This window comes from Peromyscus californicus, unplaced genomic scaffold (genome assembly GCF_007827085.1).
Source record: "Peromyscus californicus insignis strain IS unplaced genomic scaffold, ASM782708v3 Scaffold_5__1_contigs__length_169319896, whole genome shotgun sequence".
Taxonomy (NCBI): Eukaryota; Metazoa; Chordata; class Mammalia; order Rodentia; family Cricetidae; genus Peromyscus; species Peromyscus californicus.
The window spans coordinates 51,910,777-51,928,536 of record NW_026294573.1 but is presented as its reverse complement, the minus strand read 5'-3'; the positions used below and the strand labels follow the sequence as shown (position 1 = coordinate 51,928,536).

At 41.4% G+C, this 17,760-nt stretch overlaps 1 protein-coding gene across 2 annotated transcripts in view; it reads right to left on the bottom strand.

The window, feature by feature from the left end:
* Itgb3bp (integrin subunit beta 3 binding protein) overlaps positions 1–17,760 on the bottom strand; it is an 81,036-nt gene that overhangs the window by 27,349 nt on the left and 35,927 nt on the right. For both annotated transcript variants that reach the window (XM_052715598.1, XM_052715599.1), the window contains exons 5-7: positions 17,669–17,747; positions 16,786–16,879; positions 15,608–15,667 (exon numbers count right to left, since the gene is read on the bottom strand). In XM_052715598.1, the coding sequence (XP_052571558.1) occupies positions 15,608–15,667; positions 16,786–16,879; positions 17,669–17,747 (233 nt within the window). The remainder of the gene's footprint in view (positions 1–15,607; positions 15,668–16,785; positions 16,880–17,668; positions 17,748–17,760) is intronic.

Sequence of the window (17,760 nt, the reverse complement as noted above, 5' to 3'; positions counted from 1 at the left end):
TCCTCCTAGGTCACAGTATGAGTGAGCTGTGCGGGACTCTACCTCTCCTCCTAGGTCACAGTACGAGTGAGCGGCGCGGGACTCTACTCCTCCTCCTAGGTCACACACAGTACAAGTGAGCGGCGCGGGACTCTACTCCTCCTCCTAGACCACACACAGTACAAGTGAGCGGTGCCGGACTCTACTCCTCCTCCTAGACCACACACAGTACAAGTGAGCGGCACGGGACTCTACTCCTCCTCCTAGACCACACACAGTACGAGTGAGCGGTGCGGGACTCTACTCCTCCTCCTAGACCACACACAGTACGAGTGAGGGCTGCGGGACTCTACTCCTCCTCCTAGACCACACACAGTATGAGTGAGCGGCGCGGGACTCTACTCCTCCTCCTAGACCACACACAGTATGAGTGAGCGGCGCGGGACTCTACTCCTCCTCCTAGACCACACACAGTACGAGTGAGCGGCGCGGGACTCTACTCCTCCTCCTGGACCACACACAGTACGAGTGAGCGGTGCAGGACTCTACTCCTCCTCCTAGACCACACACAGTACAAGTGAGCGGTGCGGGACTCTACTCCTCCTCCTAGGTCACACACAGTACGAGTTAGCGGTGCGGGACTCTACTCCTCCTCCTAGGTCACAGTACGAGTGAGCGGCGCGGGACTCTACTCCTCCTCCTAGACCACACACAGTACAAGTGAGCGCTGCGGGACTCTACTCCTCCTCCTAGGTCACAGTACAAGTAGCGCTGCGGGACTCTACTCCTCCTCCTAGACCACACACAGTACAAGTGAGCGCTGAGGGACTCTACTCCTCCTCCTAGACCACACACAGTACGAGTGAGCGGTGCGGGACTCTACCTCTCCTCCTAGGTCACAGTACGGGTGAGCGGTGCGAGACTCTACTCCTCCTCCTAGACCACACACAGTACAAGTGAGCGCTGCAGGGCTCTACTTCTCCTCCTAGACCACACACAGTAAGAGTGAGCGGCGCGGGACTCTACTTCTCCTCCTAGGTCACAGTACGAGTGAGCGGCGCGGGACTCTACTCCTCCTCCTAGGTCACAGTACGAGTGAGCGGCGCGGGACTCTACTCCTCCTCCTAGGTCACAGTACGAGTGAGCGGCGCGGGACTCTACTCCTCCTCCTAGACCACACATAGTACGAGTGAGCGCTGTGGGACTCTACTCCTCCTCCTAGACCACACACAGTACAAGTGAGCGCTGTGGGACTCTACTCCTCCTCCTAGGTCACACACAGTACAAGTGAGCGCTGCGGGACTCTACTCCTCCTCCTAGGTCACACACAGTACAAGTGAGCGCTGCGGGACTCTACTTCTCTTCCTAGACCACACACAGTACAAGTGAGCGGCGCGGGACTCTACTCCTCCTCCTAGGTCACACACAGTACAAGTGAGCGCTGCGGGACTCTACTTCTCCTCCTAGACCACACACAGTACGAGTGAGCGCTGCGGGACTCTACTCCTCCTCCTAGACCACACACAGTACGAGTGAGCGGTGCGGGACTCTACTCCTCCTCCTAGGCCACACACAGTACAAGTGAGCGCTGCGGGACTCTACTCCTCCTCCTAGACCACACACAGTACGAGTGAGCGCTGCGGGACTCTACTTCTCCTCCTAGACCACACACAGTACGAGTGAGCGCTGCGGGACTCTACCTCTCCTCCTAGGCCACACACAGTACAAGTGAGCGGTGCGGGACTCTACTTTGCCCTCTCTACAACAGCTTTGAAGGCATCTTGCCATGGCTGCTACCCTTAGGTAATGCTGCCACCCTCTGTATCTGACTAGAATCCGGTATTACCACTGGAGGTTACTGTTCAAGTCCTAAGCCCAGTCAGACATATTAGACTGGTTGATCCAATGTCAGTTACATTAATGTATAATCTGAAAGCTGGGGTGACCAGATGACTTCACTTGTTTTGGAAAGAACCATGAAATCATGGAAAGGCCAGACTTTCTGAGTCATGCTGACCTTTAGCTGGAGTCCCGGCTCTGTAACTTAAGTGGCAGTGTCTTTGGTCAAATTTCTTAGTGAATTCTGTGTATGTGTTTTTTGTCCATGATGACAATGAAAATAACTATCTTGTAATATTGTTGTACAGATCTGCTGAGCATAGTACTGGAAACACAGTACTTAATAAGTAGTAGTTGCTTGTCCTTAAGGATGGTAGACTAATATACAACTAGCCAAGGCCCAACTCCACTTGCAGAGATTGCTGAGTGGCATTCATGTCAGAACATTAAAATTCTCATTCTTCTACACACAACAGAGTATTATTCAGTCATAGAGAACAAGGAGGTTTCTGCTGGGCATCTGACCAGAGGAACACTCAACAGGAGCAGCCCAAGTATGACATTTTAAAAAAGATCCCTGCTGAGTTAGGGGCTTGGCAATTCCAGGCCTTCCAACAGTCACACAGAGAGAACTCACAGCAAGTATCCTGGGACGACACAGAAACCTCACCAGCAATACACTTCAAAACATGAGAGCTGAAGGTCTAACTACTGGGCTAGACATGGAGTCCAGCAGAAAACAACACCATAACCTTACTACAACTCAGTCACTTTCCTACACTGCAATCACTTCAAATGAGAGAACAGAGGTGATTCAGAAGAAAAACAAATCAAAGATTTACCAGATGTGCAAAGCTGTGCGGGGAGGAACTGAATGGGATCCACTCAATGTTTAGCAAGGTGCAAATCTGGTTAGGGCCAGAGTCTGAAGAGTAACAGACACAAGTCTCCAATAAACTTGGTGTTTCCTAGTGAGTACTGCCAGACTGCAGCTCATCCTTTGGGGTCTCCATTCCACCACGTGAGGTGCTGGAGATTAGGAGCCTGGAGAACACTAGAAGAGAACTTAGATTCTGGAGTGGGTTTGCTGTCACTGCTACTTCCGGTGTGGGTTCAACAAGTTCACCAGAGAGAACAATACTGCCCTTGCCCCAGTTTCTCAGGAGATGGTGGTGACTCTTCCACAGACATCTGTATCATCCTTGAGGTCACAGTATCCCCCCAAATAGAGAGTACTGCTAACTAGAGGTCCAGCCTCCAGTCAGCACCAGGATATACAAAAAACAAAAAAAACAAAAAAAAAAACAAAAACCATGAGTGTGGCGAGGGCTAGACTTCTCAGGGGTAAATAAGGAAACATGCATGCTTTCTGATGGTAACTTTCTCTTTTCCTTCAACCTAAAAAATCCTCTCTCCGACAATCTCTGTTTCCACACAGCTATATTCTTTACCTCTCTCTCTCTTTTATATATATAATATATACATATATTATATATATATGTATATACACACACATCTGTCTCCTACACAGCCATATATTTCTATATACAATTACATCTCTTTCTTCTCTCTATCCTGTTACAGTCCTTCACACTCTACTACATCATCCACTCACTCTTTACTCATTCATTCTCTCACTCATTCACTCTCCTGTACATACACATCTCTGTCCTACATACACATCTCTGTCTCCACACAGTTATATATCTTCACACATTCTCTCTCTACACACAGCTACATCTCCCTTTCAGCACACACATAATTCAACAGCCAAACTCCGGACAATTATCTGTTACATTTTCCGGGTCCTACCCATTCTCATAAGACATGATAAGTCACACAGTTTCTCTCAGGCTAGGGAGGTCATGCTTACTGGTCAGTGAGTAAAGCTTGGCTGTGCACATAGCTCTAAGTGGTCAGGGTTCCCAGATAGAAAGTGACATTGAAATTCAGGACTCAAATGATAAACAGTTGGCTGAACCTTGAAATAGGGAGTACATGGAGAAAGCCAACTGCCAAGAGGACCTGTACAGGAAGCCATGTCTCAATGTATCGGCCTGACTTTGGTTCAATAGACACTTGGGAATTTGTCCTTGAGCAAACTGTCTCCACAGGCAACTCAGTCTATTTTGGATTTGCTCTGAGGTCTTAGCAAAATAAGTAAAAAGGCTGTCTTTGTAGCTGAGAACATTGCCATCTTCCTATGTTGGTATGAGTAATGAAAAATATCCTAGTATTCTATCTTCCTGGCCATCCACAGCTATAAGTGTGCCCAATAGATGAAATATATACATGAGATAAACACAAAAGCAGTGGGAAAACACCCATAGCAGTTTTTAGGGAAGAAATGTAGTGGCAAATGAGAGGAATTACAGACAGGAGCAACCGGTCATTTACAGTCAGTGACCCCACGGTCCTTGCCAGGTTGGGCTCCCCATCAGAGTTATTCGCCTGGTGGGTCAACCTGTTGAATACTAGTTGTCACCTGGTGTATACTCCCACAGTCTCTGGTAAAACCACTGCTACCAGCAGCTCTCAGCAAGAGAGGACTCTGAGATTATTGCCTAGACCCCAGATCCAAGATTGAGGTGGCAACCCCGGGTTAGGAAAGGCACTGAAGGCTAGCCATAATGGTGACAGAGCTGCAGGCGCAGAGAGGATCCAGTGCTCTCCCATGCTCACCTGGGCTGGACTGGGCACCCCAGGCTTAGTGCCCAGGCTCTGGCACACTGAAGCCCTCAGGCTAGGGCTTCTTACTTCCCTTTTAGGAAAAAAAAAATAGTATCTTCTGCTGTCTCCTTTTTTTTCCAACTCTAGACTTTCTTTTCCCGTCTTTGTGGACAGGCTTTCCTCAAGAACATAATAGCTTGGATTGCATGTGCAGTTTTGTTATTGCCGCCTTCTACAGGATAGGGCTGTTCTTGACTGGATTTCTTTACCTCTCCTCACTGGTCCCTCTATTACTTTTCCCCCTTCTCTCCTTTTCTCCATCAAGCCAATACTAACCACTAGTCTCACTCTGCTTTCCCTTCCCACTTATACACAATAACTAACATCATTAGTGCACACGGCACTATCAGTTTTCCTTTACTTCCTAAAATGACTGGCATTTGGTGGTGACTGTTTTTTATTTGATCGTTGCTGTATTTTCACATTGGGCTGGCCTATCTTTGATAATGATTACTTTTGCAAACAGTGTTCTACCTTCAGGGGTGTAGTAGGGAGTAAGCCTGGTGCCTGAACATATGGGTTGAGGGTCTAACTACTAAGCTAGACATGGAGTCTAGCAGAAAACAACACCATAACCTTACTACAATCCAGTCACTTTCCTACACTGCGATCACTTCAACTGAAAGAACACAGGTGATTCAGAACAACAACAACAACAACAAAACCCAAAGATTTACCAGATGTGCAAGTCTTGATGTAAAAACACAAGAAACATGAAAGTTCAAGGCAAAATGATTCCTCCAAAAAAATCATTTATCCCACAGTAATGTCCTTTAATGAGAGTAAGTTATATGAAATCCCAAATAATTAATTCAAAAGAATGATGGTAAATTATTCAAAAATATCAAAGAGGACATAAATAAACACCTGAGTGAATTCTATGAGAACAAAAATAGCTAAAGAAATAAAGGAGTGTGGGGTTAGGTAGATGGCTCAGTCAGTCTAATCCCCAGCACCCACATAAAATCCAGGCATGGTGTGTATGTCTGTGTCCCCTGTACTGGAAGGGAAGAGACAGGTGGATCCTGAGAGCTGGCTGGCCAGCCAGTCTGGGCAAGCCAAGAAATTCCAGGTTCAGTAAAAGCCTTATCTCAAAAAATAAGATTGAGGGGCTAGAGAGATGGCCCAGCAGTTAAGAGTTCTTATTGCTCTTGCAGAGGACTTGTGTTCAATTTCTAGAACCTAGACAGAGGCTCAAAACCACCTGTAACTCCAGTTCCAGGAGATCCAATCCCCTCTTCTGGCTTCCATAGTGACGACATGCATGTGATACACAGACATACATATAGGCCAAATATCCACACACATAAAATAAAAAGAAACAAGTCAACATAGGATATGAAAGTAGAATAAGAAAAACAAAAAACAAGTGAAATACAAGAAATTCCAAGTTCACTACATCAAATAGGAAGCTCCAAAGAATAAGTAGAATACAGCTAGGGGGAGAACAGAACAGTAGGAGTGAAAACAAGATAGATGAATTGGAATATGCAGACAATGACAAAGATGAATTAATAAGAAAGGGTAAACATAATGTATGGGACTCTATGGATAAAGACCAAATCTACAAATCATGAGCATGGAGAAGGAGAAGAATTTCATGTGAAAGGCACAGAAAACATTTTCAACTAAATGTATGCAGAATATTTCTCATATCTAAGGAAAGAGATGCTCAGTCAGGCACAGGAGAAGTTAGGAAAAAAGACAAGAACAGAACTTTCCTATATCATATTGTGAATAAAACATTAAAGATATGAAACAAAGAATGTTGTAAATTATAAGAAACATAAAGTCACATAAAAGGCAGGCCCATTAGAATAATAACGAATTCCTCAAGAGAATCTTTAAAAGATAGGATGGATCACTAACCCAGAATCCTACACACAGAAAAACTATTTGACATAATTGAAGAAAAAACACTTTCCATGATACAAATAGGATAAAGAGATTTGTGACACACAGCTGAGCACCCTTCCAGCCCATGGGGTTTGACGGTGTGACATAGAGCTTTTGTACTCCCAACTTATTGGCATTAGGCCAGATATGAGGGCCAGCGTTGACACTAAATACTTGAAGGAATCCTTTAGAATAAAGAAAAAGACAAACTCATCCATATTATAGGAAATAATAAACCACAACAGAATAATCGTTTAGCAAGTAAAGACTATGACAATCTCAAACACTAAAAAAATAATCAACAAAATGACAGAAATACAAGTTTTCAATAGTACCCACATAAATGCCAGGAGTGTATGGTGGCTCACCTGTAATACTTGTAGGGTGAAAAGGGCCAACGGCCTTGACCCTAAGACCAGGGCTTGAAATCTCACCAATTCCTGAGCTTGCCCCAGAGTCGGGCTGCAGAATCCCACCAATCTCTGAGGTCCCTGAGCACAGAATCCTACTAATCCCTAAGCTTGACTCAGAATAAGACTACAAAAATCTACTAATTCCAAGCCATCCTGGAAAGCTCTGCCCCCGCATCCCCTAAGAAATGCTATATAAGCTCTGTACCCTGTTCAATTTGCTGTGCTTCTCCCTAGAGACAGCCACCCTCCTAGATTCTTCCTTCCCAATAAATCTCAAGTGAGTTTTGTTGTGTGGTGTGACATTTTCACTGGAGTGATCCCAGCTGTAACAACTGTCAACAGAGCTGAAGCAGGGCAGAGCAATGCTGTGGAATAATTCTTTTGTACACAGTGTAAATTACACTGTGATTGGTCTAATAAAGAAGCTGACTGGCTAATAGCTGGACAGGAAAACCAGACTAAGGACACTGGGAAGAAGAAGGGTGGAGTCAGGGGAGTCACCAGCCAGACAGAGGAGGAAACAGGAGGTGCAAGGTGAAAGAGAGGTGATGCCACGTGGCAGAATGTAGAATAATAGAAATGGGTTAATTTAAGTTGCAAGAGCTAGTTAGTAATAAGCCTGAGCTATGGCCAAGCATTTATACTTACTATTGAGTCTCCATGTCAGTCATTTGGGAACTGGCAGATGGGAAAGAAAAGTCTGCCTACAGCAGAGCATGAGCCAAAGCAGAGCAGAGCAGAGCAGAACTGTAAAATTTTCACTGGGGAAAATTCCCCCTAGCTGAGCAGACCTTAAACACTTCTCTGGAGCAGAGCAGAGCAGAACTATAACAACTTTGCAGGGGGTTTGAAACTCTTCCCTGCTGGAACAGAGTTGTTACACTTGCATTGGGGAAATCTTTCCCTGGAGCAGGGCTGTAAGCTTTATGCTTAGGGTGACTTTGTAGTAGTCCTTGGCTCCTGACTGCCAGGATACCTTTCCATCTGAGCTCAACTGCCAGGATACCTTTCCTTCTGAGCTGCAATGCTTACAATATCTTTTAGTAATAATTCTGAATACTAATGGTTTCAATGTCCTAGTCAAAAGATAGACTAGCCAGTTGAGTTACAGAGCAAGATCCATCTGTTTGTTGCCTCTAAAAACACACTTCACTCCAAATATTTGGGCTTAACAGGTAAAGCACTTGCTGTGCAAACACAAGGACCAGAGTTTGGATCCCAGTACTCATGTAAATGCCAGGAGGGGTATGGGGTGGCTCACCTGTAATGCCTGTACACAGAAGACAGAGATAAGAGATCTCAAGGCAAATTTGCTAACTAGGCTAGCCAAATGGGCAAGCTCTGGGTTCAAGTGAGACCCCGTCTCAATATAGTAGGTGGAAAGCAATCAAGAAGACACCCAACATCAAACCATGTGTTTGTGTGAACATTAACATACATATGTACGAACATCACACATGAACAAGACAAAAACAAAAGGGCCAGATGCTACCTTGGGGTGAAAGAATGGAAAAACATATTCTAAGAAAATGGAACTAGGAACAAGCAGGTACCATTGTTCTAATATCTGAAAAATGACTTTAAACCAAAATTAGAAGAGATAAAGAAGATTACATTATACAGATTAAAGCAACTCCATCAGGAGGACACTGCCATTTTAAACACACATGCACTGAACATGGGTGGACCTAAGTTCACAAATCAAATACTACTACAAGTAGAAACTAAGATGAATCCCACAACATTAATTAATAATAAGTAATGATAATATTAATGTTAATAATAGTAACATCTTAATCAATGTTCTGTTTTTGCAACTATGACCATGGCAACTCTTATAAAGGAAAACATTTAATTGGGGCTGGCTTATAGTTTCAAAGGTTTAATCTATTATCATCATGGTGGGAGGCATGGTGGCATGTAGGCAGACATGGTGCTGGAGAGGTAGCTGAGAGTTCTCTATCAGGATTGGCAGGGAGCAAGAAGAGAGAGAGCCATTGGGCCTGGCTTGGGCCTCTGAAACCTCAAAGCCCATCCCCCCAGCCCGCACAAATGACACACTTCCTCCACAAAGCCACGCCTACACCAACAAGGCCACTCCCTGTCAAGCAGTGCCACTCTCTAAGGACCAAGCATTCAAATATATGAGCCTATGGGAGCCATTTCTATTCAAACTGTCACAGCAGGTAACATCAACAGCCCACTTTCATCAACATACAAGTCACTCTGACAAAAAATAAACAAGAAAACATCTGAGTTAACTGACATCCTAGATCAGATGGATCTAACAGATGAACCTACAGACATCCAACCATACACTGAGTAATACACACTCTAAACAGCACAACACAGAACTTTCTCTAAAGTAGATTATTTAATACAATACAAAGCAAATTATAACAACAACAAGAAAGCTGAAATAATTTCTTATATGTTATCTGATCACAATGGGATAAAATAGAAATCAACAACGTGAAAACTATAGAACCTATATAAAAGTATACAGTTTGAGCAACACACTACTGAATGATGAATGGCTCACTGAGAGACTCATGAACGAAATTTAAAAATTCCAAGAATTGGATGAAAATAAAAATACAACATACCAAAAAAAAAACAACCCTATGAAAATAATTCTATTAAGGAAGTTTACAACTACTCTAAAAATCTAGATTTCTAACATGATGATGTACATTAGGGCCTTGGGAAAACAAGAAAATGGCAACCTAAAATCAGGTAAAGAAATAAAGGTCAGGGCAGAAATTAATGAAATGAAAATGAAAAACAAAAACACAAACAACAACAATGCAAAGACTCAATAAAACAAAGAGTTGATTCTTTGAAAAGATAAAGCTTTGACAAATCCTTAGTGAAACTAACAAAAACAAAAAAGACAACACTCAAATTAATGAAATGAGAGATGAAAAGGGAACCATTACAATAAATACTGATAGAATTCAGAACGTCAATAGGACATATCTTAAATACTAATATTTCACTAAATTGGAAAAATCTAAAGATGGATAATCTCTAGATATGTATGACCTACCAAAATTAAACCAAGAAAAAAGAAATCATTTAAACAGATTATAGCAAACAATGATATTGAAATAGTAATAAATAATATCCCAACTAAAAAAAGTCCAGACACAGATGGATTCCCTGCTGAATTCTACCAGATCATTGAAGAAAAACTAACACTAGGACTTCTCAAACTATTCCATCAGCTCAAAAGAGAAGAGATGCAGCCAAACTTTTTACAAAGCTGGTATCAGGCTAATGCCAAAGCCAGAAAAGGACATGCACAAAAAATGAAATTCTAGACCAATCTCCCTGATAAGATACAAAAGTTCTCAAAAAAATATCTGCAAACAATTCAAGAACACATCAAAACAAGCATTCACCATGTTACGAACATAGCTTTAACGCCATTTTGTGTCACTCAGAAACCATTTGATATGATATGAAATAACGTGATACCTGAACTCGCCACCAGATAGCTCTGATAAGAGCTGGGCCTCAAAAGCAAGTCCCTGACAGGCAAGTTCAGAGTCCCTGACCAAGCAGTTCAGAGACGGGACCTAAGGTAGCAGGATTGTGCTAGTGAACAGGCACCAAGCTGTGAGCCCTGAGAGCGCAAAGCTACTGCCCAATGAAATGATACAACAATTGAAACCTTAGGAATGGTCTCTAGGATCACACCTGTGCTTCCTAGCCAAGGCTTCTCTAGCCTCTGTGTTGATACCCATCAACAAGAGGACTTGAGACTTTGTGTGGCCCTGGCCTCAGTGACTGTTGGAATTTCCAGCACTGTGGCTGGGGCCACACAGGCCCACCTGTTGGCACTAGCCATTGACCTACACTTTCAAGGACATCCTGGACCTCCACCTGTCATCCTCCTGCCTGCCACAGTTGAAGGACTTTCACATCTGCAAGTTTCCAAAGCATCCTCACCAGAGAAGATTTCCCAGTGGAACCCTGCAGCAGCATTCCTGCCCAAAAAACCATTCCCCACTTGGTAAGATGTCTGTTTAATTTTTCTATTAGTATGACATTATAAGGAATGTTTGTGTGAATAAACTGACCATATTCGAAAAGCAAATCCTATGTGGGCATCCCAAGTGCTGAAGGCCTTACAGGCTCTCTGCACACCATGACCAAGTTGGCTTGGTTCAGAGATGCAGGAAAGGTTCTGCATATGGAAATCAATAAATATATCATATAAATAGACTCAAGGTCAGAAATCACCTGATCATCTCAACAGATGTGGAAAAGGGAGATTTTAACAAAAGTCCATGATAAAATCCCAAAAGAAATTAGCAATAAAAGGAATATATCACAATATAATAGGACTGCACATGACAAACCTGTTACCAACATTATACTAAATGGAGAAAAACTCAAAAGCATTTCCACTAGTATGAGGAACAAGACAATTTCTCCATTTATCTTCAATATACTACTTAAAGACTTAGCTGAAGCAATAAGGCAAGAAAAGGAAATACAAGGATGCAGATACAAAAGGCAGAAGATCAAGAAGCCCCATTTCCAAATGGTGATTTTGTACATGAGATGCTATAGACAACCAGGAAACTCTTAGATCTGATAAGGGAAGTGACAGGATACAAAATTAGCATACAAAACCCAGCAGCCTTCCAATATTAAAATAACAAATAAACCAAAGGGGGAAAAATCAAGAACAATCCTATTCACAATTGTCTAAAAAAAAGAAAAGTACCTTGGCATAAACCTAACCAAGGAAAGTAAAAGATTTCTACAATTAAAACTTTTAAGTACCCAAGAAAGAAACCGAAGACAACATAGAAGTGGGAAAGATCTCCCATATTAATGGATTAGAATAATTAATATTGTGAAAATGGCTACCTTATCAAAAGTAATCTACAAATTCAATGCAACCGTCTTGAAATTCTAATGTTATTTTTCACAGAAATAGAAAAAAAAAACAGTAAAACCCCCTTAAGATTCATATAGAAGCACAGAAGACCCCAGAAAGCAAAAGCAATTCTGAGCAAAAATAGTAATGCTGAGCTGGGCGGTGGTGGCGCACGCCTTTAATCCCAGCACTCGGGAGGCAGAGGCAGGCGGATCTCTGTGAGTTCGAGGCCAGCCTGGGCTACAGAGTGAGTTCCAGGAAAGGCACAAAGCTACACAGAGAAACCCTGTCTTGAAAAACCAACCAACCAACCAAACAAACAAACTAGTAATGCTGGTATTATCATTTCACTTCGTTTTAAGTCACTCTACTGAGCTGCAGCAACAAAACCAGCAATGGGTCCTGGCATGAAAACAGATCCATAAATCAGTGGAATAAAAGAGTAGATTCAGTTCAAGGCCAGTCTGGTCTACAGAGCGAGTTCCAGGACAGGCTCCAAAGCTACAAAGAGAAACCCTGTCTCAAAAACAAAAACAAAAACAAACAAACAAATAACCCAAAACAAAAACAAACAAACAAAAACCAGTAGACTCAGACATGAATCCACACAATTACAGCTATCTGAATTTGACAAAGATGCCAGGCATACGCACCAGAGAAAAACAGCATCTTCAACAAATATGGTGAGAAAACTGATTATGTACAAGAACAAAAATTAGATCCCTATATCCCACCCTCTACAAAAAAGCAACTTCCCCAACACCCCCAACAAACAAATCAACTCCACATGTATCAAAGATCTTAAGACCTGAAACTCTGAAACTGTCATGGAAAAATGAGAGAAAGCACTTTGATGATTTAGGCAGGCAATTACTTCTTGACTAAGGCACCCAGGAAATAATATCAACAATCAACAAATGGAAGGAACCCCGTGAAACTAAAAAGCACAGCAAGACAAGCAGTTAACTGAATGAAGAGGCAGGATATAAAATGGAAGAAAAATCTTTGCTAGCTATACATCTGATATAGAACTAATATCTAGAATACAGAGAGAATTCAAAAAATGAAACAAGACATCATATAACCTAATCAAACAGTAGGCTAATGAAATGAACAGAAAGTTCTCAAAAGATGAAATACAAATGGCCAATAAACATGTAAGAAAACCTTCAATGTCATTAGATATCAGATAAATGCAAATTAAGACTATAATATTCCATTTCACCCCAGTCACAACAGAAGTTATAAGAAAACAAATAATAGCCGGGCGGTGGTGGTGCATGCCTTTAATCCCAGCACTCGGGAGGCAGAGGCAGGTGGATCTCTGTGAGTTCGAGGCCAGCCTGGACTACCAAGTGAGTTCCAGGAAAGGCGCAAAGCTACACAGAGAAACCCTGTCTTGAAAAACAAAAAAACAAAAAAACAAAAAAACAAAAAAGAAAACAAATAATAGCAAATAATAGCAAGTGCAGGTGATTATGTGGAGAGACAGGAACCCTTATCAACTGCTGGACAGGCTGTACACTAGTCCAGTCACTTGGGAAGCCATTTAAGAGGTTTCTCAGAAAGCTAAAAGTGGACACACACACACACACACACACACACACACACACACACACACACACACAGACAGCAGAAAAAGTTCAGCCATGAACAAGAATGCAGTTATGTTGTTTGCAGGAAGATGGATGCAACTGAACATGACTATCAATCCAGTCTTAGAATGCTAAATATCCCATGATTTTGCTTAATTGTGATTGCCAGGTTTTATATAGACATATAACATCATGCACACATATGTGACATGAAGTAGAAATGAAAACATTTAGGGAAAATAATGGTAAGAATGGGAGAGAAAGGTATGATAGGTGGTTAAGCTCAACATACAATATATACTTGTATCCAGATGTCCTTTTATCCTAAGACCATAAATCAACACAGTGAAAATCTAAAATAGAATGTGTATACACAATATATTGTGATTCAAACATATATATTTATATGCACATATAAGCATGTATGGACCTGTCTTAGTTAGGGTTTCTATTACTACAATGAAACACCATGACCAAAAAGCAAGTTTTGTAGGAAAGGGTGTATTTAGCTTACACTTCCATAGTTCATCACTGCAGGAAGTAAGAACAGGAACTCAAGCAGAGCTGGGACCTGGAGGCAGGAGCTGATGCTGAGACCATGGAGGGGTGCTGCTTACTGGCTTGCTCCCCATGGCTTGTTCAGCCTGCTTTCTTATAGAACCCAGGACCACCAGCCCAGGGACAGCACCATGCACCATGGGCAGGGCCCTTCTCCACTGATCACTAATTGAGAAAAAGGCCTTACAGCTGGATCTTATAGAGGCATTTCCTCAACTGAGACTCCTTCCTCTCTGATGACTCTACCTTGTGTCAGGCTGACATAAAACCAGCCAGTATAGGACCATACACATTTTTTTATAGTTTGGGTACATAACTGAAATCATATTGCATATGGCCATTAAAATCTTCTAAAGGAAGACTTTGAATGGCTGTAGCAAATTGTTTTCTATGAATACATCATAATTTACTTAGCTTAATGCTACACTTGAAGACACTGCATAAAATTTCCTTCATTAAAATTTCATAAGAGTGCTTATATCTACAAAAAGAAATGTGTAGGAATCTCAGAGCACTCTAATAGTTTCCAGGGGAGGAAAAAAAAGAACAAAGTCAGATTATTTGCAAGAAAGTGGATGGAACTAGAGATATCTTGTTAAGTGAAATAAATCTGACCTAGAAAGATAACTATCACCATGTGTTCTCTCATGTGCAGAATCTGAAGAAAAAATAATGAGGGGACATGAAGTAGAAGGGAAGCTTCTAGGGACATCCAATGCCCACTTCTGCAGCCAGCAAGGGACAGAGGCACACACACCTGCACATACACAGACAGAGGAGGGGGATGGGTGGGTAAGACAGGGTAACATATGTGGTAAGTAAAATAAGATGTTTTATATATGAATGGAATTGTCAAAACGAAACCCAGCATTTTGCACAATTTATAAATGCTAAAAAATTTAAAAGTAAAAGGGCAATCCTCCCCCCCATAAAATGCTGATGTTCAAGTTGGTCTAAAAAGGTTGTAGTACTTACTTATGTATAGTGTGTATCATCTGTGGAAATGGAAAACCTGCTTAGTTTTCCACAGTATTAAACGATCAAAAGTATAAGATCTTAGTAGATCAATTGTCAAAGGATCACTAATGGTTTGAAAGTTTCCAGGATACTAATTACTTTAAATGCTTTAAAAAATGTTCTACCACTAAAAATTAAAGATTATTAACATTCTAAAAAGAAATTACAATAAAAAGGCAAAACTGTATTTCAAAAAGCATTTTAAAATTCAGCCATCAGGAAAGTAGATTTCACCAGACATGGTCTTCTTATTAATCTATTACAAATATTTTTAAATGAAATGAATGGATTTAAAAAATAATATGAGCCCTCTTCTGGCCTTCATGTGTCGTGTGTGTGTGTGTGTGTGTGTGTGTGTGTGTGTGTGTGTGTGTGTGTACACTGTTAGGTCTTAGTTTGTGAAATGATATGAAGACATTTCTCTTTTTTAAAAAGATTTATTTTATCTTATGAGTGTGAGTGTTTTGCCTACATGTAATCTGAGCACCGTATGTGCACCTGGTGCCCACAGAGGTCAGAGGAAGGCACTGGAGCCCTGGGCATTGGAGTTATGGATGGCTGTGCACCACCACATGGGCTGTTAGGAACCGAGACCAGGTCCTCTGCAGGAGTGATCAGTGCTTTCCACTGACGAGCCACCTCTCCAGCGCCGTTTCTTTATGTAGTAGACTAAAAGACAATCCTACCTCTGGGAGGAATTCGTGAACTCTTCTTCTCAAACAGCTTTTGCTCTGTGACTCTTGTCACTGTAAGAGAAAAAACAAAACAAAACCACCCTCACATTAGGAAGTAACAGAAAGGGCTGCAGAGATGGCTTAATGGGAAGACAGCTTGCTGAGCAATTATAAGAATTAGAATTCGGGTCTCCGCACCCATCCAACAAGCTGAGAATCTTAAGCATGACTATATTCCCAGCTAAGTAGGGTGGGACAGGAAGATGCCTAAGACTTGCTGGCTTCCAGCCTAGATGAGAAAACGTAAGCCCCAGGCTCACAGAGAAACCCCGATTTACAGGAACAGACAGTGATAGGACACTCCATGCTTGCACACAGCTGTGCACAGCACCTGCATGCACACTTAAATATACACTCTTCAATACAAACATAAAGGCACACACAATCTTTTTTTTTTTTTTAAGAATTGACATGAAATATTTGAGTGTGGTTGGCACACACCTATAACCCCAGCATTCAAGAGGCTGAAAAAAAAAAAAAGAGGATTGCTGTGATTTCAAGAACACCCTGGGCTGCATAGTGAATCCAAGGACAGCCTGGGCTATGAACAAACCAACATGGAATATAAACGAATAATTCCTCATTATTTGGAAGAAGCAACTCTTTAGGAAAAAAAATAATTCAAAGTGATACATACTATAGGTATCAAGCACAACACAGTGCCCTCTTATTATCTTCCTCTGAAAATGAGCTCAGTATAAAGGAAGACTGCTAAGCAGTCTCCAATGAGCAATCTTTTCTTCCACATTCAAGAGGAAGCCATCAAACAACATATCCTGATAAAGCACACATACCTCCTTTTCTAATGAGGTAACAGTACTTCTATCTGGACAGCTTTGAATATGTGTGATCTATCAGATTGAAACTTGAGAAACATTAGGAGGTTTATCTTTAAAATTACTAACATTAAAAATACAGGGGCTGGAGAGATGGCCCAGTGGTTAAGAGTACTGGCTGCTCTTCCAGAGGTCCTAAGGTCATTTCCCAGCACTCACATGGTGGCTCACAACCACCTATAATGGAATCCAATGCCCTCTTCAGGTATGCAGACAGACATGCAGACAAAACACCCATATACATAAAATACATAAATTTTTAAAAATCTTTAAAAATACATTAATCTTTCTTACTTAGTTCTCTGGTTTTCTCCACTTCTCTTTTTAAGAAACATGGTACTAGGGAAATGCCAATGAGATCTTCAAGTTGTCTGTTGTTCTCCAAAGCCTAAAAGAAAACTATTTTTAGTGAGTTAAGCAAGTTCTCTATGGCTAAGAGATTATTTACAAAGGGAATACAATACATTGTATTCTTCATTTAAAAAAAAATCTTAAATTAGGAAATTTGAGTTTTCCTAGTAAATCAAGTATATCAAGCCCTATCATGACTCAATAATACTAATTTTTTTTTGGGTGGTGGTGGTAGAGGTTTGAGATAGGATTTCTCTATGTAGTCTTGGCTGTCCTGGAACTCATATGTAGACCAGGCTGGCCTCGAACTCAGGAGAGTGATCTGCCAGCCTGTGCCTCCTGTGAGTGAGGATTAAGGGAGTATAGTATATCACTATGCTCAGTTAAGAGCAGTTTTTTTTTTAAGTTATTATTTTTAAAAGACTTAAACATGCCAGGTGTGGTGATACATGCCTTTAATTCTAGCACTTTCAAGGCAGAAGTAGGTGGATCTTTGAGGCCAGCCTGGTCTACATGGTTGAGTTCTAGGAGCCAGAGCTACATGGTGAGACCCTATCTCAAACAAACAAAACAACAACAACAACAACAACAACAAAAAACCCTTAAACATCATCTAAAAAATTACTTTTAAATGAGAAAAAGTCAGCTATTACTAAAATATTACAGATAACCATTATGTATTATAACCAAGGAGATTCCCGTGAGAAATAAATTAAATATATACTCTGCAAACTCTTGACTAGACTGGATTCTCAAATACAAGGCTTCTTTTTTATCCTTTTCAAAACAGATAGTGGAGGTAAAATTATATAAGAAAAGTGCAAACCTGTATACTACTTAATTTTTTCATTATCTCCATGGTCTTTTCTGATGATCTCTCAATTTTAGATAGCAACACCATGAATCTAGGCATGAACA